This window comes from Python bivittatus, unplaced genomic scaffold, assembly GCF_059951505.1.
Source record: "Python bivittatus isolate LINGU-HERP-01145 unplaced genomic scaffold, Pbiv_v1 ctg000080_np1212, whole genome shotgun sequence".
In the NCBI taxonomy this organism is placed as follows: domain Eukaryota; kingdom Metazoa; phylum Chordata; class Lepidosauria; order Squamata; family Pythonidae; genus Python; species Python bivittatus.
Genome location: NW_028277035.1, coordinates 59,675,150 through 59,694,872, shown reverse-complemented (window position 1 = coordinate 59,694,872; position 19,723 = coordinate 59,675,150). Strand labels below are relative to the sequence as shown.

General features: G+C 37.4%; 1 protein-coding gene across 4 annotated transcripts in view; it reads left to right on the top strand.

The window, feature by feature from the left end:
- Positions 1-19,723, top strand: part of ERC2 (ELKS/RAB6-interacting/CAST family member 2) — a 443,048-nt gene that overhangs the window by 135,583 nt on the left and 287,742 nt on the right. For 3 of the 4 annotated variants that reach the window (XM_088134787.1, XM_088134788.1, XM_088134786.1), the window contains one exon: positions 12,953-13,027. In XM_088134787.1, coding sequence (XP_087990913.1) covers positions 12,953-13,027 — 75 coding nt within the window. Of the gene's footprint in view, positions 1-12,952; positions 13,028-15,565; positions 15,608-19,723 lie in introns of all 4 variants that reach the window. The other variant, XM_088134785.1, reaches the window with a different exon arrangement.

Genomic DNA, 19,723 nt, shown 5'->3' with positions numbered 1-19,723 from the left:
TGATGGAATGTATCTAGGAGGAGGAGAGTGATGTGGGAGATCAAGGCCATCAGGAAGAGGGGGTGCATTCCAGGAGAGGAAGGGAGACAAGAGGCAGCATGGTCTGCAGGGGGAGCATGAGAAGACTAAGAGGTTCAGGATAGCCACTCCCTAGAATCTCACAGGGTATATCCACTAGTTGCTGTAGTATAGATGTAGTTTGGCAAGATTCTGTCTATAAGGTGTAAGCAAATAAAGGAACTGTATTGGACTGGACTGTTTCATCATTGTTCTTGGGCTGGGCCTGACAATAATGCTTAGGATCATCCAATGCAGATTAGAGCCTTACATGGGAAAAGAGATGCCAGATAATCAAGTTGGCTTTAGAAAAGCTCAAGGAGCAGAAGACATTATTGCTGATGCCCGCTGGATAATTGAGAAAGCCAGAGAATACTGAAAAGAAGTCAGTATGTGCTTCACTGATTATAGAAAAGCCTTTGATTGTGTTGATCACATCAAGCTGTGAAAAGTTCCCTGAAAAATGGGAATCCCAGAATTGTCATCCTCATGAAAAACCTATCTATAGGTCAGGAAGCCATAGTACAGACAGAACATGGCGAAACAGACTGGCTCCAGATTGGCAAAGGAGTGTGACAAGGCTGCATATTCTCCCCTTATTTACTCAACCTATATGCTGAACATAGGGAAGCAGGATTGGAAGAAGATGAGTGTGGTTTTAAACCTGGAGGAAGAAACATCAATAACCTGCTCTATGCTGGTGACACCACCCTGATAGCTGAAAATGCAAAGGATCTGCAAGCCCTAGTACTAAAAGTCAAAGAGCCCAGTGAAAAAATTAAATATAAAATTTAATGGGGATGTGGTACAGCACAATTCGACTTGCTAGGTTCTGTTGTTATAGCCAAACTCAAAGTAGTGTTAGCCTTCATGTGAAGCTGATTTCCTGGTCTGGTGTACATAGTGGGACTTACAGCAGCTCTGTGATCAAACTCTGAAGTTTTCAGTGTACATGCACCACTTCACGCTCCATGTTTAAAATTTAGGATTTTTGTAATGTACACAGTTTCACCTTTTCAGCCAGAAGAACAGGAGCTGACAAAGCCAATCAGTTCCCCTTTACAATGTCATGGGTATTCACAGAAGTTGGCTTTTGGGGAGGAAAAAATTCCTAGGTTTTTATGGTTTAGGCTACTACCTTTGCTGAGATGAGTCACATCCGGAAGACTCCAAGAATAAACATGTCGCAATAATTGAACATCATATAACAACCAAGTGGATAAAATGAAATGCCATAACTTCTGTTTTGCCCTTTCAGTTTGATCCAGCTAAAGGGGTTGTCTTCATCTGTGCTTCCTTTCCTGAACTTTGTTGAGATTTTGCTGTTGCTCAGAATTGTGGCTTGTGTCTTTAAGCTTATTCATTGAGCCTTCAGAAGGCTCTTTGTTTGTTACTTTTGTTACTTTGCTGTAACAATTCAGTGCTGTTCTGTGCAAATAAGAATCCACCTAATCAATTTCATGAAATATGCAACACAATCTGCACTTTCTTTTAAAAATATTCATATAAATTTAGAGTTCTGCTAGGTTATGTCAGCCACACTATGTATATCAGACCAAGAAAGTAACTCCAAAGGAACTTTAAAATGACTGTATTATATTGGCTATAGTAACAGAATCTTGCAAGTCTGATAGTGTTTATGCTTCTGTGAAACTAAGGAGGTGCTTGACCTGTTTCCTACTCCCTTCAGGCTGTTTTGGGCTTGAGTTTTGCTTTTCACCTCCTTGCTCTGGGAACAGATTTGGCTTATCTCCATCAAGGTCATCTTTACTCTTTACAGATTGATACAATACTAGAAAATTAGCAAGCCACTTTAGTATTTGTAAGTATGCTTTTGAAAGCTGTCTTCTACATGATTTGGAATTGGGGAAAACTCATCATTCCCCTGCCATGGTCAGACCACTTTCTGGGACCTGGACTTGATGGTCCCAGTCGGTTTTCATAGAAAGCTTGGGGCTACTCCTGAAGGTTTGGTTCACAATCCAGCTGAAGCTTTAGTTGAGAGCTTGGACCAGATTGTGCCAATGTGGTGTCACACTTGGGCTTGTGACAAAACAACATTGATGGTGTTTGTGGATGACCTCGGGGAGGAATGGGATTGGGGGTGGGGATAATGCATCCATCTTTGCTTGACCTCTCAGCAGTTTTTGATATCAATCATGGTATCCTTTTGGACTGGCTTTGGAGGTTAGGTGTGGGGGGCACAGTTTTGTGCTGGTACTCTTCCTTCCTCTGGAGTTGGCTCCAGTTGGTGTTGATAGGAGGGAAGAGGTCTAGCCCACAGTCCCTACTCTGTAGGATGCTTCAGGGCTTGATACTCTCCCTGCTCCTATTTAACATCTACATGAAGTTGCTGGGAGAGGTAGGCAGGTAATACTCATCAGTCAGCAGATAATACTCAGTTGTACATCTCTTGACTAAGTGATGCCATGGAGGACTTGTTCTGGTGTCTGGAAGCTGTAAGGCCTGTAAGGATGGGGAGGAACAGGCTTCAGCTGAACCTTAGCAAGACTGAGTGGCTAGGGTTTTAGCTCCCCCCCCGAGTCCAGTGATATTCCATCTTTAGTTCTGGGTGGGGTTGCACTACCCCAAACAAAATTGGCATAGAATTTGGGGGTCCTCCTGGACTCACAGATCCTGCTGGAAGAGTACGTGATAGCCATAGCCAGGGGATCTTTTGCACAGCTCTGTGTGGTGTACCAATTGCACCCTTTCCTCAACTGAGAGGCATTGTGCATGTCATTTCTGCTTTGGTTACCTCTTGAATGGATTAGTGCAACATGCTCTACATTGAAGAACATCTGGAAGCTGCAATTGGTCTAGAATACAGCAGCATGGACAGTTAATGGGCATTTCCTGATTCACCTATGTTACACCTTTGTTAAGTGAGTTGCACTGGCTCCCAGTAGCCTTCTGAGTACAATTCAGGGTGCTGATTGTTACCTATAAAGCCACTCGTGGCATGGAGCTAGAATACTTGAAGGACTCTCTCTAGTGGTCTCCTCCCCCCATTAGATCTAGCAGGAGAGACATTCTTTAATTGACATTCATGTTGCAAGGTCCAGAAAACATGCCTTTTCTGTTACCCTCTGGAACACCTTACTACCTGAGATCACTTTGGCCCTGACCTGCTGGCTTTCTGGAAAACCTGGTTGTTTGCCTAGAATGGGGATTGTAAAGTTAGTGAACCAATATTATATTACATTGCTATTTACTCTTGGCTGCTGATTTTGTTTTGGATTATATGTTTAGCATTGTATGTTTTAAGGTTTTATATTGTGGTTTTCATTTAAACTTTGTTTGCTGTCCAGAGTCACTGTGACAAGAGGAGTGGCCATAGAAATAGATAAATAAATACTTTAAAAAAGTTTTCTCAGCATGGTATTTGGCCTTAAAAACTTGTAATTCTCAGCCAGTGTGGTTAGTCTAAAACATTTGAAAAACATTAAGTTGGGGAAAGTATGGAGTATTCTAAGATGTTTAAGATTCTTGAATGATAGTGAAGAATCTCAGTGACACTTCCAAAGACACCAGATTGCTGTTCACAGAAGGTAACGTGTCCTGTCCTTGGCTGGAAGCTCAGCCGAGCCCAGGCAAAAATGTGGGCCAGAATCTTTCTCAAAGTATCTAGTTAGTGGGTCAGGCAGGGGGGACTCTAGTAAGTCAAGGCAAATTTGTCAATTAAAGTACAGTTTTAAGGGCAGTTAGAAGAAGTAAAGTTGAAGTCAAAGATTGCATCTCGCATCACAGTCAAAGAAATCAAGAAGGGGATCCAGAATAAGCTTCCAGATTGTGGTCATAGCTGTACAAGGAGTGCAGCAGACTTTGTTTCTAGCACTGGGCTGGTCTTAAGTGGAGAGCTTTATACTGAAAAACCTAACTCTCTACCTGAACACAGCTGGCATACAGCAGGTTTGCTCCAGGTGTAAGATTACTTGGCAGCAAGAGCAATTCCCAAATAGACTACTACTTTTACAGAACTCTTCCCTGTGACCTGGGACTTCTTTACCTTCCAACCTGTTTAAATTCAGATAAGTACTTCTGCGTTCTTCTGTGCATAGGCATTACACCAAAGAATCTGGACCAGAGTCAGAGGAGGGAGGACCTAGGTTCTCAGCCTCTGTGCTTGGACTGGCTTTGTGAGGTCAGTCTTTTCCAAGGCCTTCCTCAGGATCTCTTCCTCTGCCAAGCATGAACCATTGATATGGTCATGAGGTTACACAGCTGATAATCTTTTTTATCTTGTAGAACTTGACAATTCAGCCCAGAAATAATACTGATGTCTTCCATATCAAGTTTAATTTATACATTTAAAAAGTAAAAGAGGAAGCTGAAATGAAATCAGAGTGATTCTCAATAGGATTTAATTGTTTGGTATAATGTGTGGTATAGATGCATTTTTAAATATTTTTTCAGCTAAAGGCTTCAGATATGATATATAAAAATCCCTGCTGCTGGCTGTAGGTAACATAGTGTGGAGTCTTTTCTTTTTTGAATACAGATTTAAGAAACATATGATATGAAACAACTGAAGACCCACTTTCTCAGAAGAAGAATTTAAATATTTGTGATGGTTTTGACCCATTTTGCTGACCTCCAATTCCCCCTTGTTTTGGGGAATCTGTTACATTCATAAATTGATAATTTAGATTTCTTAAAATTAAAATTTATTCAAATAGTCTTGCCAGAAAAAAAGTGTCTTGTGATTTATCAATTAACGAGCACCTCTATTTACTGGGTTATCTTTAGAACTTGGAAACTTCTGATTTCATTGAAATAACCACATATCATTTGTTTAGTTAAAGCAAAGCTAAAACTTACTGAGTATGAAGACAAGGTAGAATGTTGGTTAAACCAATGATCCTGCGTTTAGTTCTAAAAACTATCCCAAGTTCTGAAAACTAAATCCCAAGTTTAGAGTTAGCTCCTGAGGGTGATTATATTCATGAGTACAGAGTTGAAGAAAGAGACTAAGGCTGTCAGAGCAGCTGCTTAGTGATGGAGGTTTGAGGGAGCATTATACCTCCTAGATCCTCAGCCCATTATACCACCTGAATCATATGAAATGTGGTTTTACAAACAAAATGTAAAAATGACAGAACAAGGAAAGAGCAACAAAAAGGACAGCAGCAAAAAATATAAAATAGACTTACAATGAGTAAGAATTGTTAAATTGCTTGGGTTAATAAAATTTTTGTGAATCTCCTCAGGAAGGGCATCCCATTTCCAAGTGCCAAGATCAAGATAGCTCTCTCCCTTGTAGAAGATCTTTGAACTAATAATGGAGAAAGTACGTAAGAATTTTGGCAGAAAATATTTTAAAATGTTCAAGTTGATATGGGATGTACTTGGATAGTTAGGTCCAAGGATCTGCATTCCTTAATCCAGACTCTAGTTTAGTACTTAGGCATTCATGTTCAATTGTGGCACAAGACCTTCTCAAAACAATTACTAGAGGGTGGTTTATGGGGCACCAACATGGAGAACCACATGGCTTAGGATACAGTGAAGTGGCTCTACCAGATGGCAGATCGCTAAGGCTGCAGGTGAGGGCTTGGCCTAATTGGTTGCCCTGCTCTGATCCACCACTTCGCAGTGCACCATAATGGTAGGGTTGACAGATGTCACGTACCTATAGAATTTCTTCCTGGAATTTGTTTCTCTCTCTCACAAAAGGCTTTCATGAAAAACTAAAGCAAGATGGCCTAGGATTGTGGGACCTGTAATCAAATACATCCCGAAAACACCAGTTTGCTTATTTCTGCTTTGAAAGATATGCTATGATCATTCTTCCTGAATCTTCTTTTGTCTTTTGCATCTGACTCAGTATTTAATTTTCTTCCCAGCTGTCTGTGGGTTGGCACTGATCTGCCGCCAAATTTTTGTTTGCTTCCATCTGAGACATGTCTGGGACAATGTGGCATTTCAGTAGTTATAAATAGAATTATACCAGCAGAACCTATACCTTTCCACCATTTTAATGGGTACTTTTGAAGGGATATTCAAACGATATATTGAAAGGATAATGTAATATATTTTACTAGGATAAGCAGCAAAACAATCTATATTGTAGTGATGCTGAAATCCTATGTTTAACATTTATAGTAGGGATGTGCAGTGCTTTGGATTTGATTTCCAAAGGTGCTTCAGTGCTCTTGATCCTGGGAAAAGGCACAACTGGTTTAAAGGGTTGAAAATAGGTGCTATGTTTGTAGTGCCATGCACTGCAAAGCACTTTTTGGAGATTGAATCTAAAGTACTGCACAGCCCTAATTTACGTTCTGATCTGGAGTATCAGGTGGAAGTATCTATTGAGCAGCTTACTTAAACATAAACAAGGTAGGGAAAATATGCACAGCATGACTTCTGGAGTTCTTTCCAATCCCTTTATCCACAGTAGCCATATGTTTGTCTATATGCATGTATTGGAAAGTACAGGGTAGATTACATAAGCTGTGCTGTGGGTCACATGATTAGGAGGAGGGTGGTCTTGGATTGAAGGGGTCATCAACAATTCAAGCTGATGCTCGACCTCTGGGGGAGGTTTGGTGAATTGAAGTCATTTTTGCGAAAGTGGCATAGACCAAGGAACCAGTGAGTAGACTGGTTCCTTGGAACATCTCCGGATAAAGAGAGGAAAGGAGTTTGCCCACATGTGCCCCAGATGGCTACTGCTCATGAGGAGACTTCAGGATAATGGTTTTCTGTGGGTTTGTGTGCCGGGAGATGACCGAATCAGCCATCTTGCTTGCAACCATGGTGGAGACTTTTAAAGGACTTTAAGTTCACAAACCTCACTTTCTAATCACTTTCAGAAATTGCTCATTAACTACCTCTAAGCTATTAGAGACCTTCGGCATAACAGGTTTGAAAACTCCAGGTGAATCTGCCTTTAATCCTGAATGAAAGAAAATTTTAATCATAAGCTTAAGAATTCAAAGAATCTGAAATACACAGGAAAAAGCTAAGTAAGATTTGGATTTTAAGTTATAAACAGACTAAGGGTCGAGATAAAATTGGAATATTGAACCTTTTACCATAATATTTTGGAATTAATTATAAAGTACAAACAACTTCTCGTAGAAAATAGATCCTGTTTTGGTTTTTACAAGATGTAACATAGATAAATAATTTCATGATTTCAAAAACTGGATACTAGAGGGGACTGAAGATTTCCAGGCCTGGAAGTTGGTGCAAAACATTATGGCAGTAAAAATACTGAAGAAGACTTTTGAAGAATGGAATCAGAAAATAGTAGCCACAATATCAACAATGTCAGTAATAATGTCTGTTTCTATGGATAGACTGTGTCCAAAAGATGTTAGTAAAGAAATGTCAGATGTAGAACAAATTTTATCTGACAAGATAGAGATAATATTGAAAGTGGATTTACAACTGAGAGGCCAAGAGAATGACTTAGAAAAGGATGTTTCACTGGATCTAACAAAGAAATTGGCTGAGGTTTTAAAATTTAAAAGGGAAATACAAATGAAAAACCAAGAGAGTGACCTGGATAATTTTTTCCTACTGGATTTACAAAAGAGGCTTGTTAAAACCTTGAAGAACTCTGTGCGATGGGGCAAAGAAGAAATGAATAGAAATCAAATCCTATGACAATATTTGAACGAACTAAAGATTAAGAATCTTAGAAGTAAAAGGAAGGAATATAAAGTTGGTGTACTTGATCAAGGTTAAAATAAGATATGTTGTTATTTCTGGCTACCCTTTAGGGACTTTCTGCTGACACCAGGACTGAAAAGATGATGCTTTATGGATTTTTTTATAGATAAGAGATGGGATATGGGATGAAGAGATAAATCTTTGTAATTTTAGAGAGGGTGAAGGGTTACTCAGTTTGTTTATACTTGTGATGAAGGTTGGAATTCACTTCTTTATATACTTCTTTTTTCGTTCTTCAGTACATTCTTACTTTTCTCTCTTTTCTTTTTCCTTGCATTTTTTACTCTTTTCTATTCTCTTTTCTTTCTTTAAATTTAGTTTGTGTTAGATTTTACTATTATAATCAATTTTTTTAATAAAACAATTCAAGCTGATGCTCAACTGCATTATGGGAATCCGGGGAAAATTGCATTGTCATGCATTGTGGTCACTTGCTCCCTTACCCCACTGTGTACTGATGGAAATGGTCTTCTGAGGGATGCTCAGATTACACAATTGTCCCCACGGCAGATATTCCTGTTCCTCTTCCTTACAGGACAATCACTCTGAACAGAGAGGAAGTGCAAATCCAGCTAGTAATAGCAACAAGTAATAACAAGAAGAGATCACAGTTCTTCTGTTGCTTCTTCATATGCCACCATCTTTACTGTTTAAGTTTTTTTAATCTGGAAGTGAATGGAACAATATTGATAAATGAGGGAAAAGAGAACTCAGACTCTTGGAGGAAAACATCAGCTGGTGGATTAGCAAAAGATAGTATTGAGAATGTTGTGTGTCTGTATTCTTTGCATTGCTTAATGATTCTAGTTCAGTAACAGTGAAAACATCCCTAGAAAAAAATTAGGAAATCAAGCAGTTAGACTTGCATTAATTGGAAGAGGAGTGGTGTGCCATGAACTGAAAATCTTAGTGCTTGCAAATGTCATCTTCTTTAGCTTAAATATTAATAGCAATGCATGAGGCAATACCAATAAAGATGTAGGCATATTTGTAACTTCAGACATAGCCCTTCCTGTAAGTTGGTCACCCAAATACTGATGTTCTGGTCTTTATCATAAGTCTTCAGATGTCAGCTTTAAAGACTGAAATTCTAATTGCACTAGACTCCCCAGATGGATGGGTCCAGATTTGTTAGCGGGCTGAGTGTAACATCCATATGCTACCCTGCAATCTGAGACAATAAGGGGAGACTTTTACACAAAACCTGCCTGGCAGACAGTCTTACTTTCAAATGGGTCAGGATGCAACAAAACTTGTATGCATCTTATTTCAAGTAGGAACTCTTCCAAAATCCTAGGACTGAAGAAAAAAAAAATGCCCTCATTCTCCTATTACTTGAATATTCATTAAAATGAAGAGTGCAGATTTTTCTCAAGGGCTCAGATTGTAGCAGATGCATTGGAAGGGTTGGAAGGGACAGAACAATAAACTGTAAGTCATTTTCTGATCTCCTCCAGAATGCCACTGTCTATTGCATTTTACCAGAAGGAATAGGAAGGAAACATTTTTAAGTAAGTTTGATTTACATTGCAAACAGGAGAAATATAATGAGGCATGTGATAGACATTTAGGAATACTCATCTCTGGCAGCAGATATATCTTTGACAAAAGGGGTGGAAGTTCAGGCGATCCATTTTCCAAGGGTGATGGATGATACCCAGTTCATATGCCAATTTCATTCTAAGTACCCGTTGGGGACTATTCAGTTTTAAAACTAACTTGATACTTGTTGAGATCCTGGCAAGATTGCTTTTTGGCCAGATTTTCTCCTTTCCCATTCCACAACTCTGATATAATAAAAAATGGCAAATTCTGCATTCATGTTTAAACTCTCTCAACTGATGCAGTTCCTACTCTAAGTTGGGTAATATTCTAAAATGTAGGGATTACCAAAAATGGTGAGTCACTTCCATTCCCTGAATTTAATATAATATCTGATTTGGCATTTAGACTTAGCAGAGTAAGAATAACATTTGTAGAGTTACGCACTTTTAAACCCTTCAAGTTTCAGTGGAAATTTAGATGATTTTTTAAAAAAATGCTACCATATTGATAGATGATAGATAGATAGATAGGCAGCAATCCTATGTACATTTACCCGAAACTATGTTCTGCTTTGTTCAATGGAATTTATATACTTGTAAATGTGTAAAAAATTGCAGCCAAAGTAGAAACAAAGTAGGCATGACATTAAATCCATGTTTGCATTATGTTTTCTTAACAACAACTGAGATAACTTCCCCTTAGGATTGTGATAAGAGAGTTGTATTTTTAAAATATGTTTCTTTTTCATTTCACTTTCTATGAAAATTGATCCCTGAGCTATTAGCCTGAAAGGAGAGCTTTGATGGCAACTTCCCTTTCATAACTGCTTCTGAATGGCAATTTTTGCTAACAGCGCAGTATGGAAAGAGTTAAATCCCCTTCCCCCTCCCCATGTACCTTGGAGGGGATTGTGAACTCTTTGACATATACCTGTTATTTGAAAGCCAACTTCCAAGCACCGCATATGTATTCCTGCCTTTAATGACAGAATTTGAGTCCCTGAAGCCTAGCTGATGTGTATTTTTTTCTTACATGGGCTTTAGAGCTTCAAGTAATAAAGAGAAAAGGGTAATTCAGAAATCTTTTTAAACAGAGATTTTGGAATTGCATTTGAAGTATTTAAAATACTTCAGAACAATAGACAAATCCATTAGGAATATGATATTGTAAAAGCCACTTGGTTGTTGCCATGGAGCTTAGGAAAGAACCTGATCTGATGTGGAAAACAAGGTGAGGGAGAATTTCACACATTCAGTCCATAAGCAGATCTTTCCCTGACAAGGAAGACAGTCAAGGCCATCTCATTCTCAAAAACAAAGCAAAACAAGACTTGTAGTTGTTGACTGATGACTAAGAAGTTGTCGCCATAATGGAAAATAAATCAAGAAAATATTTCCATCACCTCTGTATCTGCTGAAATCAGATCAATTTGTGAGTATTTTTGACAGGCCAGCCAGTTACATCAACATTATTGCTTTTCATAGTATGGCTTGTTATATTCTGAAGTCTTGAAAAAAGACCCTGCTGAGGAGAAAAATGCTCCTGACCTGAGAAGTCTCCTTTATCACGTCAGCTGAGGAAAGAGAGACCTTTCCTGAAGTGGTAGAAATGGTATTTTTAAACCCAAGCCATGCTTTTGGATAAACAAATCTATTCAGTTTATCTAGCTTTCTAGTTTTACCCTGCTTTTCAGCCAAACCTCCTAAAGGGTCTTATCTCCTAAGGAGGAGAACTGGTTTTTCAAAGGGGCTTAACTTTATTAATATTTTTTGTAGTTTCTTTCTATCAAGGTCTAACAGCTGATCTAATCACCTCCTGAAATGGAAGGGTCAAACTATGTTGGCCAAGGGGAGAGAGAGGTACCACATTTAAGTGCAGTTTGATGACTCTTTGCATTTGTTACTTAGAAGAAGGAAACACTCCTTGTTGTCTTGCCTGTCCTCACCTCCCAGAAAGGAACAAAAAGTGAATCGTAGTCCTTAGGCCGTTCTGCTTGCAGCAAGGAAGCTACAGTATAATAAGGACTTATCCATCCTTGACAGTCAGTTGGGATTGCTCAGTTTGATCACAGATTAAAAAGAGATCAAGGCTTCCCATTATAACACAGAAGTTAACCAGCTGATCAATGCAATATTGTCTATACTGTATCACAACTATTATTTTATTGACTGCCACTGTCTACAGGTAATTTGTATTGTTTCTATTTGTCCTTTACTATTTCCCCTTCTTTCTTCTGCCACATCTTTGGCATTATGCTTCTTTCACAGGACTTCTAGTAAGGAAAAATATCCTACCAGTAAGAGCTGTCTGACAGTGAAACTCTTTAGCAGGATGAGTTATGGGCTCCCCTTCACTATATGTGTTCAAGCAGAGGCTGGACAACTAATTGATGTAGGTTCTGTCACCAAGCAGAGGAGCCCAATTCAGTCCGCATGGTTATTTCTAGTTCTGTGATTCTATGACTGTGTGTTATAGATGAACTGGACTGGGAACTGTACAATTTTAGGTAGTAATACATGCCAGTTTTCAAAGTATGATGATGCTCTGTGGCTTTTACTGCCAGAACAATAACAGCTCCCCCTCTGAAAATTCCATATTTTTGTGAGTTTCAGGATTCAACGACGTGGGGCAGGGAGGGCTTAGAAAAATATTTATAATTAACTGTTTAAGTCAGTTCATACTACTGTTTAGCATGAAGGCCAGGACTCCCATATTAGGATGCAACAATAGGCAAAGTATCAAATGTTCCTCTGAATGCTGCAGACATCATTCCTGAGACTAGAAAGTTCTTCCAGAGCTGTACTGAAATGCAAGGGAAATGTCTCGTGTAATTTCTATTTCATTCAATTTGGTTTGAAGAGGAGAACTTCCTAGTATATTTTGCCATAAGTCCATTTTCTGTTTAATCTTTTACGTAGTACAGATATCTTGCATCATGTGTTAATCTATTCATCAACACTCTGCTTCTTAAGTCTGTTAACTTACAAATGAATCTTGTTGAAATGGTTGGGACTAACTTGGAAGTAAATTTCCTAAGGAGTGAAATGCAAATTCTGTAAAACGTCAAACCATGAAAGAAAAGATGAACCAACATACAAAACCTGCATTTGACAGTTCTGCATCAACTTACTATATAATTACTCTTCCGGAAATGTCAAATCTGAATGTAATGTCTGTAAATGAGTTGACTCAAATATCAGGGAAAAACAGTGTAGCAAAGATGAACAGAAGATTTTAAACGACATTTTTTTCATTCCTTCTCTCTCTCCGTCTTTCCCTCTCTCTGTGTGTTTTAATTAGTAACATAATGTACTGCAATTGAAAGACTGATTATTCGATGCCTGGGCAGAGAGGTATCATAATCTCTCTTCGTCCAAATGCAACATGCTGCCTTTGTGACTACGGACATTAATTATTGAGAAAGAGTTCTAAAATAGCACGTGTGTTTGGAGCTTTGCCTGTAACATAAGATACAGGCTGTAGAGATGCAAGAAGGATCTGTGGGCAGTGATGTACCTGTACCTGTACCTGTAGCATTTCAGCTCTTGTAGGCCTGAACTTTGAATTCTGCTGTGAGATGTAAAAAAAAAATCAAAATCAAAATCTGCTTTATAGACCAAATCATGGAAAGATGAGTCGTCAGGCTTACTTTTATCGTGTCCCTCCACAGGAACTGCACCGAAGGACACAACTTCAGCCTGAGCCAGCAAAGACAAAAGCTCTTCAAACAGTCATAGAGATGAAGGTATGAAGTGTGAATGTTTGCTCATGTTCATTCCATTTACGAGAATGGCTGCAGTGAATGCTTGTTAGATTGATCATGGAATTGTCCCTTGCTTTTATTGTAGAGAATACATGGATTTGTGCAGTATGTGTGCATGTCACATTGCAATCACACCACTTGTGTCCCAATGAGTGTCAATCAAATTTGTATATGTGACAAATGTCTAAGATACAAGGATTATATATATTGTTTCCCCTAAAGAGACCATCTTAACATTTTGCACTCTTTTCCCAACAAATGCAATTTTCCTATTCTGTTTGCTTGACAGATATAGCTGTTTTTCTAAACAACTTGCTTTTGATACATTGTTAGCAAATATTTTGCAGATTTTTTTTTTGAAGGAAGGTGGTGTTTTTCTTTATATTAATCATTCTTTTGTCATTTAAAATGGTATCAAACAAGGTAAATTATTCTCCATTCTTTATCATGTTCACTTTTGTTGTCCTGAATATAGGCCTTGCCGTTTTATTACATCCATAAATTATGAACCAAGTTATCCCATGTTTAGCTAGATGGATACTGAGTAAGATTGAAACTTTCAGGTCTGATCACATGGCAGTAAGTTATATGTTGATTTCAATAATGATATCCCTTCCTACTTCTGTTAATCATTACGAAAAGGTCTGTGGTTGAAGAGGTGCTATCGACATAGGGGTCATAAAAATAATGCCCTGAAATATGATTTTGCTTTTGACAAAACAGCAGTATTTTGTTTCCTTTTTTTTTAAATAAATTTTTATTGAAGAATTTTATACAATAGAATTTTATACAATAGTAAAGATAATACAAATTTAAGAAAAAGAGTAAAGAAAACTGGTGAATCAAGAAAAGAAAAAGAGAGAAAAAGGAAAAAAAGGAAAAAAAGGAAAAAAGTATAAAGAAGTGGCTTCTGATCTTCTTTAAAGCAGTTATAAATACATTTATCATCTGTCCTCCCTCTTTAAATTACATCATGATTCCCTTCTTCCCATATTTTACCCTTTCTAATAATCAGTCCATAAATCACCAGTTCATTTTTTTCCATTTTCAGCAAAAAGGCCATAAAGTTGGGAAAGTTCAGAAAGCTGCACTGCCTTTCTGAAGGCTCTCTGAAGTCAGCACATCTTTCTGAAAGCTCAGTAGCCATGTGTATTGTTAACGTTCTGATGTTAACAATAAGAATAGTATACTTAAGACAAGGCAAAATATTACTTACTAGGATTCTCATTGAAATGATATATAAGCTCACAAGTCTAAGGTAAGATCACATACAGTATGTAAAGCAGGGCATCTGATCCAGTTTCAGGAAGCATTTCCCTGCACTCCCAGACAGCTAAATTTCAAGAATGCAAATAGCCTTTGGAAAGGCTATTTCACCTCCTGTCTATCAACTACCTGTAGTACGTACCTACCCATCTACCTACCTACTTACCTACCTACCTGCCATCTAAACTTGAGCATGAGTTTGGGTTATTAAGCTCATTCTGATTTCCAGTTATACTTCAAACTTTAGCAAATGAAAGGTTTAATATTTACACAACATAACTGTAAGGACTTTGCTCATATGCTCTTATGGATTTAGGAGTCACAGTCCCTGCCTGATATATTTTCAAACAATTTCCAGTATTCCAAACATCTCCTGTTGGTATAGCATTTGTGAGGGCAGAAGAAAAATAGGAAGAAAGGAAGAAAGGGAGGGGGGGGGGAGATTTCTGATGCTCCCTGCCAGCTTCCCACAAGCAAAGTCAACAGGGAAGCCGGCAGCAAGTCATAAGTCGCTCCCACTCCCACTGGTTTTTTGCTCTTGGTCATTCTGTTTCTCTGTTTAGGTAAGGAAATATCTGAAACAATGACCCAAAGGGTCATGGGTTGTCTAGTATAAATTAAAAGACAGATGCACATGGAACTGTTTTGAACGTATAGTGTTCAAATGCAAATGAGTACCGACTCTGGATAGGATAGGAAATAAAATGGAAGGGGAGATTCCTCCATGAGTACCTGTGCTTGCTTGATTGCTCTTGGTCTCCCTTTATTCCGCCCCCCCCCGCCATTTTTTTTCTCTTCTGTGTACACTCATTAGACATACAGTAATATCAGCAGGTGCACCTCTATAAAATGATTGGGGTAGCTCTACTTCAACCATGAGCTTGGATATCACTGCACATTCTGGCTGAAAGACCTGTCATTTCTAAATCCATAATAGTATACAAGCTATAGCAAAGTCTTTACAGGATAAGTTGCATTGTTATTCAACACTTCATTTCATTTTGGTGCCTTTTTGAAGCCCAAGTACAGAGGAGATGAGGTAAGACAAGAGTTGTACGCTGTTTATGCAGTCAGGGAAACAAAGTAGTCTCATTTTAAGAAATTGTTACCAACTTTTCTAATGAAGGCGTGTAAAGATTCAAAAACAAAAATAGCAATATAAAAACTGGGTTTTATATTGCAGGACAGGAAGTAAGTGTATCCAAAATTCTTAAGTGAATGAAATGTTTTGTGGTTTACCCTTGCTTCTTGCAGACACAACCATCTTTATGTATTGATCCTGCTGTGGTATTTCAGGTATGTTACAGCACCGCTGCTGAACTCTGAGTGTGTAGTGTGTACTGCATAGCTTTTTCTTTGTATTAGCCTCTTCTATCTCTAGTTTTAACATTAATTTCTAGATCGTTTCACAGTTGCAGTAGGAACATATTTACTTAGAAGAGGAATTTGGAGCGGAAAATACATAAATTCACCTGATCAGGACAGCTGCATATAGTACAGTATCATAATTAGTGCTGTGCATAAAATTTGGGGGTCATATGACGCACTTGCCCTCTGTATGAAATGGCTCAAATACAGTTAGAGGAAAACAAAAGGTATTTGCTAATTAAAACATACAGCAACTTATAAGAAACATGACATTACAAATTACCAACTACACAAAAATATATTACATTTTAAGTTTTCCACAAAACCAAGTTTTTCCTACAACACTTGAATTTCCCAGCACCCACTGAACTCTCCTGAACCTCCATAATTTTCTCTAGCAAAAAAGCCCTCTTTTCATCAAGTGTGGACACCATCACCATATATGATTCAGAGTAAATGTCAGTGGCAACCAAAAGTCAGTGGCAAATGTCAGTGGTCAGAGCTCCTACCACATGGGATTCATAAACCCTCACTTGGCCTATACAAGTGGGGATGTCACCTGACTTCCAGTAAAACACCTGCACGTCCTGCTCTTGTAGTCATGTTTAGTTTTGGTTCCTCATGGACCTGTTAAATTAATTTTAGTTTAGTTTAGTTAAATCTTTATCCTACATTAAATTTATCCTACATTAAAGTTTAGTTTAGTTAAATCTTTATCCTACATTAGTTAAATCTTTATCCTACATCAGTGTTGTCCAAACTTGGCCACTTTAAGATGAGTGGACTTCAACTCCCAGAATTCCCCAGCCAGTATGGCTGGCTGGGGAATTCTGGGAGTTGAAGTCCACTCATCTTAAAGTGGCCAAGTTTGGACAACACTGTCCTACATAATAACTTAGCAAGTCTTCCGCATAGAGTAGAATAAAAAGCTACTTTGAATCCTTATTGCTGAGGAAACGTCTTCCCTGCTGTCCTGCTCCTTGCATTTCTGCAAAAGCCTGATGGACATTTTAGCCTGAATAGACAGAAAAGGCCTTTCTATAAGAAGTTACTAGCCAGGGTGTCCTTCTGATGTGTAATATAATATATTATAATTATATTTATATATCAGAATTACACAATTATAATATATAATAATTATAATGATATAATAATTATAATGATATATGGTTTCTTATTTTTAAGTTTTTATTAAATGCAAAAAGAAAGAACCCACAAAAACACACATCTTTTACATATCAAGCCATATTAGTTTTAATATGTATTCATGTCATAATATTTAAATAAATTTACTTAACCACCAAAAATAATGAGACGTGCATATAAACTAGTATATGCACTCCAAATATCGAAATAGTCCTCTGGATAGCACTTCTGGCAGTAAAGTTCTTGTTCAAATATAGAAAGAGATGCAAATTCTTTAGAAGGAATGAGTATCCTTCCAGCCTTTTAGAATCAATATTCTGGTAATCATAAAATATCCGTTTCTGGTTGTCCTCTTGTTAATTTCCAAGCAGTTCATACAAAGTTCAAGGGAAAATAATCCTTCACAAACCAATGAGTCTTCCAGAACAAAATTAATTTGTGAAATAGCTTCTGCCCAGAAGAAAGCCTTCATAGGAGAAGAGTGCATCATATGAATCATTGTTGCATTCTGAGCACCACATCAACTAGTTGAATCCATTAATTTCTTTCTAAAAAGCCACATAGGTCTCCCAAATAATTTTTCTTTCATTAATCACAATTTAAATCTATAGAAATTTGATACGATTATGCCAAATTGGTTTGCTACTGATGTCTAAGTATGAGACATTCTAATTCTTTAGTCCAGGTCTGTATATAGTGTTGAACACCTACTATAATATACAGGTAGTCCTTGCTTAATGACTGTTCATTTAATGATTGTTCAAAGTTACGATGGCCTCAGAAAAAGTGATTTACAACCTGTACTCACACTTTCAACAATTGCAAACCATTGCACCCCCCCAAAGTCACGTGATCACAATTTGTGACCTTTTTTACAATGGTCATTAGCGAATCACATGGTTGTTAAATGAATTCTGGCAAAAAAGTCCATTGGGGAAGCTGGATTCGCTTAACAACCACGTGATTCACTTAATGATATATGATTTGCTTAACGACCATCGTAAAAGTGGTTGTAAAATCAGGTCCAGTCACATGGTGACTCACTTAATGACCACCCCACTTAACAACCAATTCTCCAGTCCCTATTGTGGTCATTAAGTGAGGACTACCTGTATTCTAGCAATCATTTCTAAATATTTGTTAAATCCTCTACTGGGAGAGAGAATCCTGAAGCCTGTTGGGCTGCTGGCCTATATCTAGTTTTCAAAAGATATTTTAATTAAGATTTTAATTCTGGCAAATTATATTTACATTACAACTCAAATAATAAAAAATCTTAATTGAATTCTGTTAAATAATCTAAAATATATATTCCCCACTGCGCCAGGTTTTCCAATAGAAGAAATGCCTTTCTATTTTTAAATTTTTGATTTCCTACCCTTTTTTAATTTAGTATGATCGAACTAGAGTTCTTATACCTCACACCCCCTTGGCTACCTAATACAGAAGGATGGGGAATTGTATACAGTATTTTCCAAGGCAATCAGATATGCCAAGAATGCTGATTCCAAGATGGCCCATGATGACAAGTTTCCTGAGTAAACTTGCCATTCATTAATCTGAGAAAGAAGATAACTTTATGAGATAAAGTTACATTTGGAAAATTAAAACTTCCTTTTGCAACAATGGAAGTTTCTCAAGTGAAAAACAAGATGGAGGTTTTCCCTAAACCAAACCTCTGAAGTAAGACATGAAGTTTCTAAACATACAATTCAGGAATATATTTTAAAATGCCATGCATGATGTAAATTACATGTCAAAAATATTCAGAGATAACATTAATTATTACACATACAGTACATACATACATACACATTTGTATATTTGTTTCTTGTGCATATTTAGATGTTTGCTTGTGTAAGAATTTTAGTTTATTAGACCTCTCCTAAAACACGGATAGACTGCAAATGCACTCCACATGAGATTTTCCTTTAATCTCCCTTTTTGTGAATGCTCTGCGTGCTTTTGCTCTCTTATAATATAGAACTTCCCCATCTAAAGCTTATGGTGCTTAGTCTGTTTTTTCCTGAATGTTTTAAATCTTTGTGCCTGTTTTAGGAGCTTAAAAGAAAGCAGGGGCTTACAGGATTGCTTTTTGAAGATCATTACACCTAGAAGCAATGTTGATCCAACCAATGTTGATCCTCAAGATCCAGTGGTTAGGCTACATTTCTAAAACAGCTAATGATCTCAAAATTGCATCCTAAGGTTCTTTTTTATTACTTTATCTATTACTGCCCATTAAAAGCTACTTGTGATCAGTCTCTTCAGAATTACACAGAGAGCTCCTCTAGAAAAATGTAAGTAAGGTATTACAGCACTATATCACTCAGATGTCATGCCCTTTAAATAAAGAAAATATTACCTTATTGATTATAGAATGTTTTATTTGGCTGCTATCATCTATATTTATTAGAAAGATGAGCACATGCTAAAAACAAATCTAGATGATGATGATGATGATGAAGAAGAAGAAGAAGTAGTAGTAGTAGTATTAGTATTAGTAGTAGTAGTAGTAGTAGTAGTAGTATATCAGGCCATTTAGAACATTTGTTCAAATGTTTTGTATGGGACAGTTGTCTGTTAGCCTCATGGGATCCAGATATGGTTATGAGATGGGTTCAAGAAGATCCTATCATATATATTAATTAAGTAATGTATTCAATTTATAGAGCTGTTTAATCGAAACAACTCAAAGCAGCAGACAATAGGTTTAAAAAGTCATTACCTCCCTCCAATATATTCATTATGTATGTTCAGCATGTTCCAGTAGAACATACATACCTCTGATAGTGACGAGTTATTCTATACCTTTTTAGTTCCTCCAAAATACATTTCTCTGAATAAATCAATGTCAATTTTAAATACCTTGAATCCTGGGCAGAGTGCCTTTTCCTT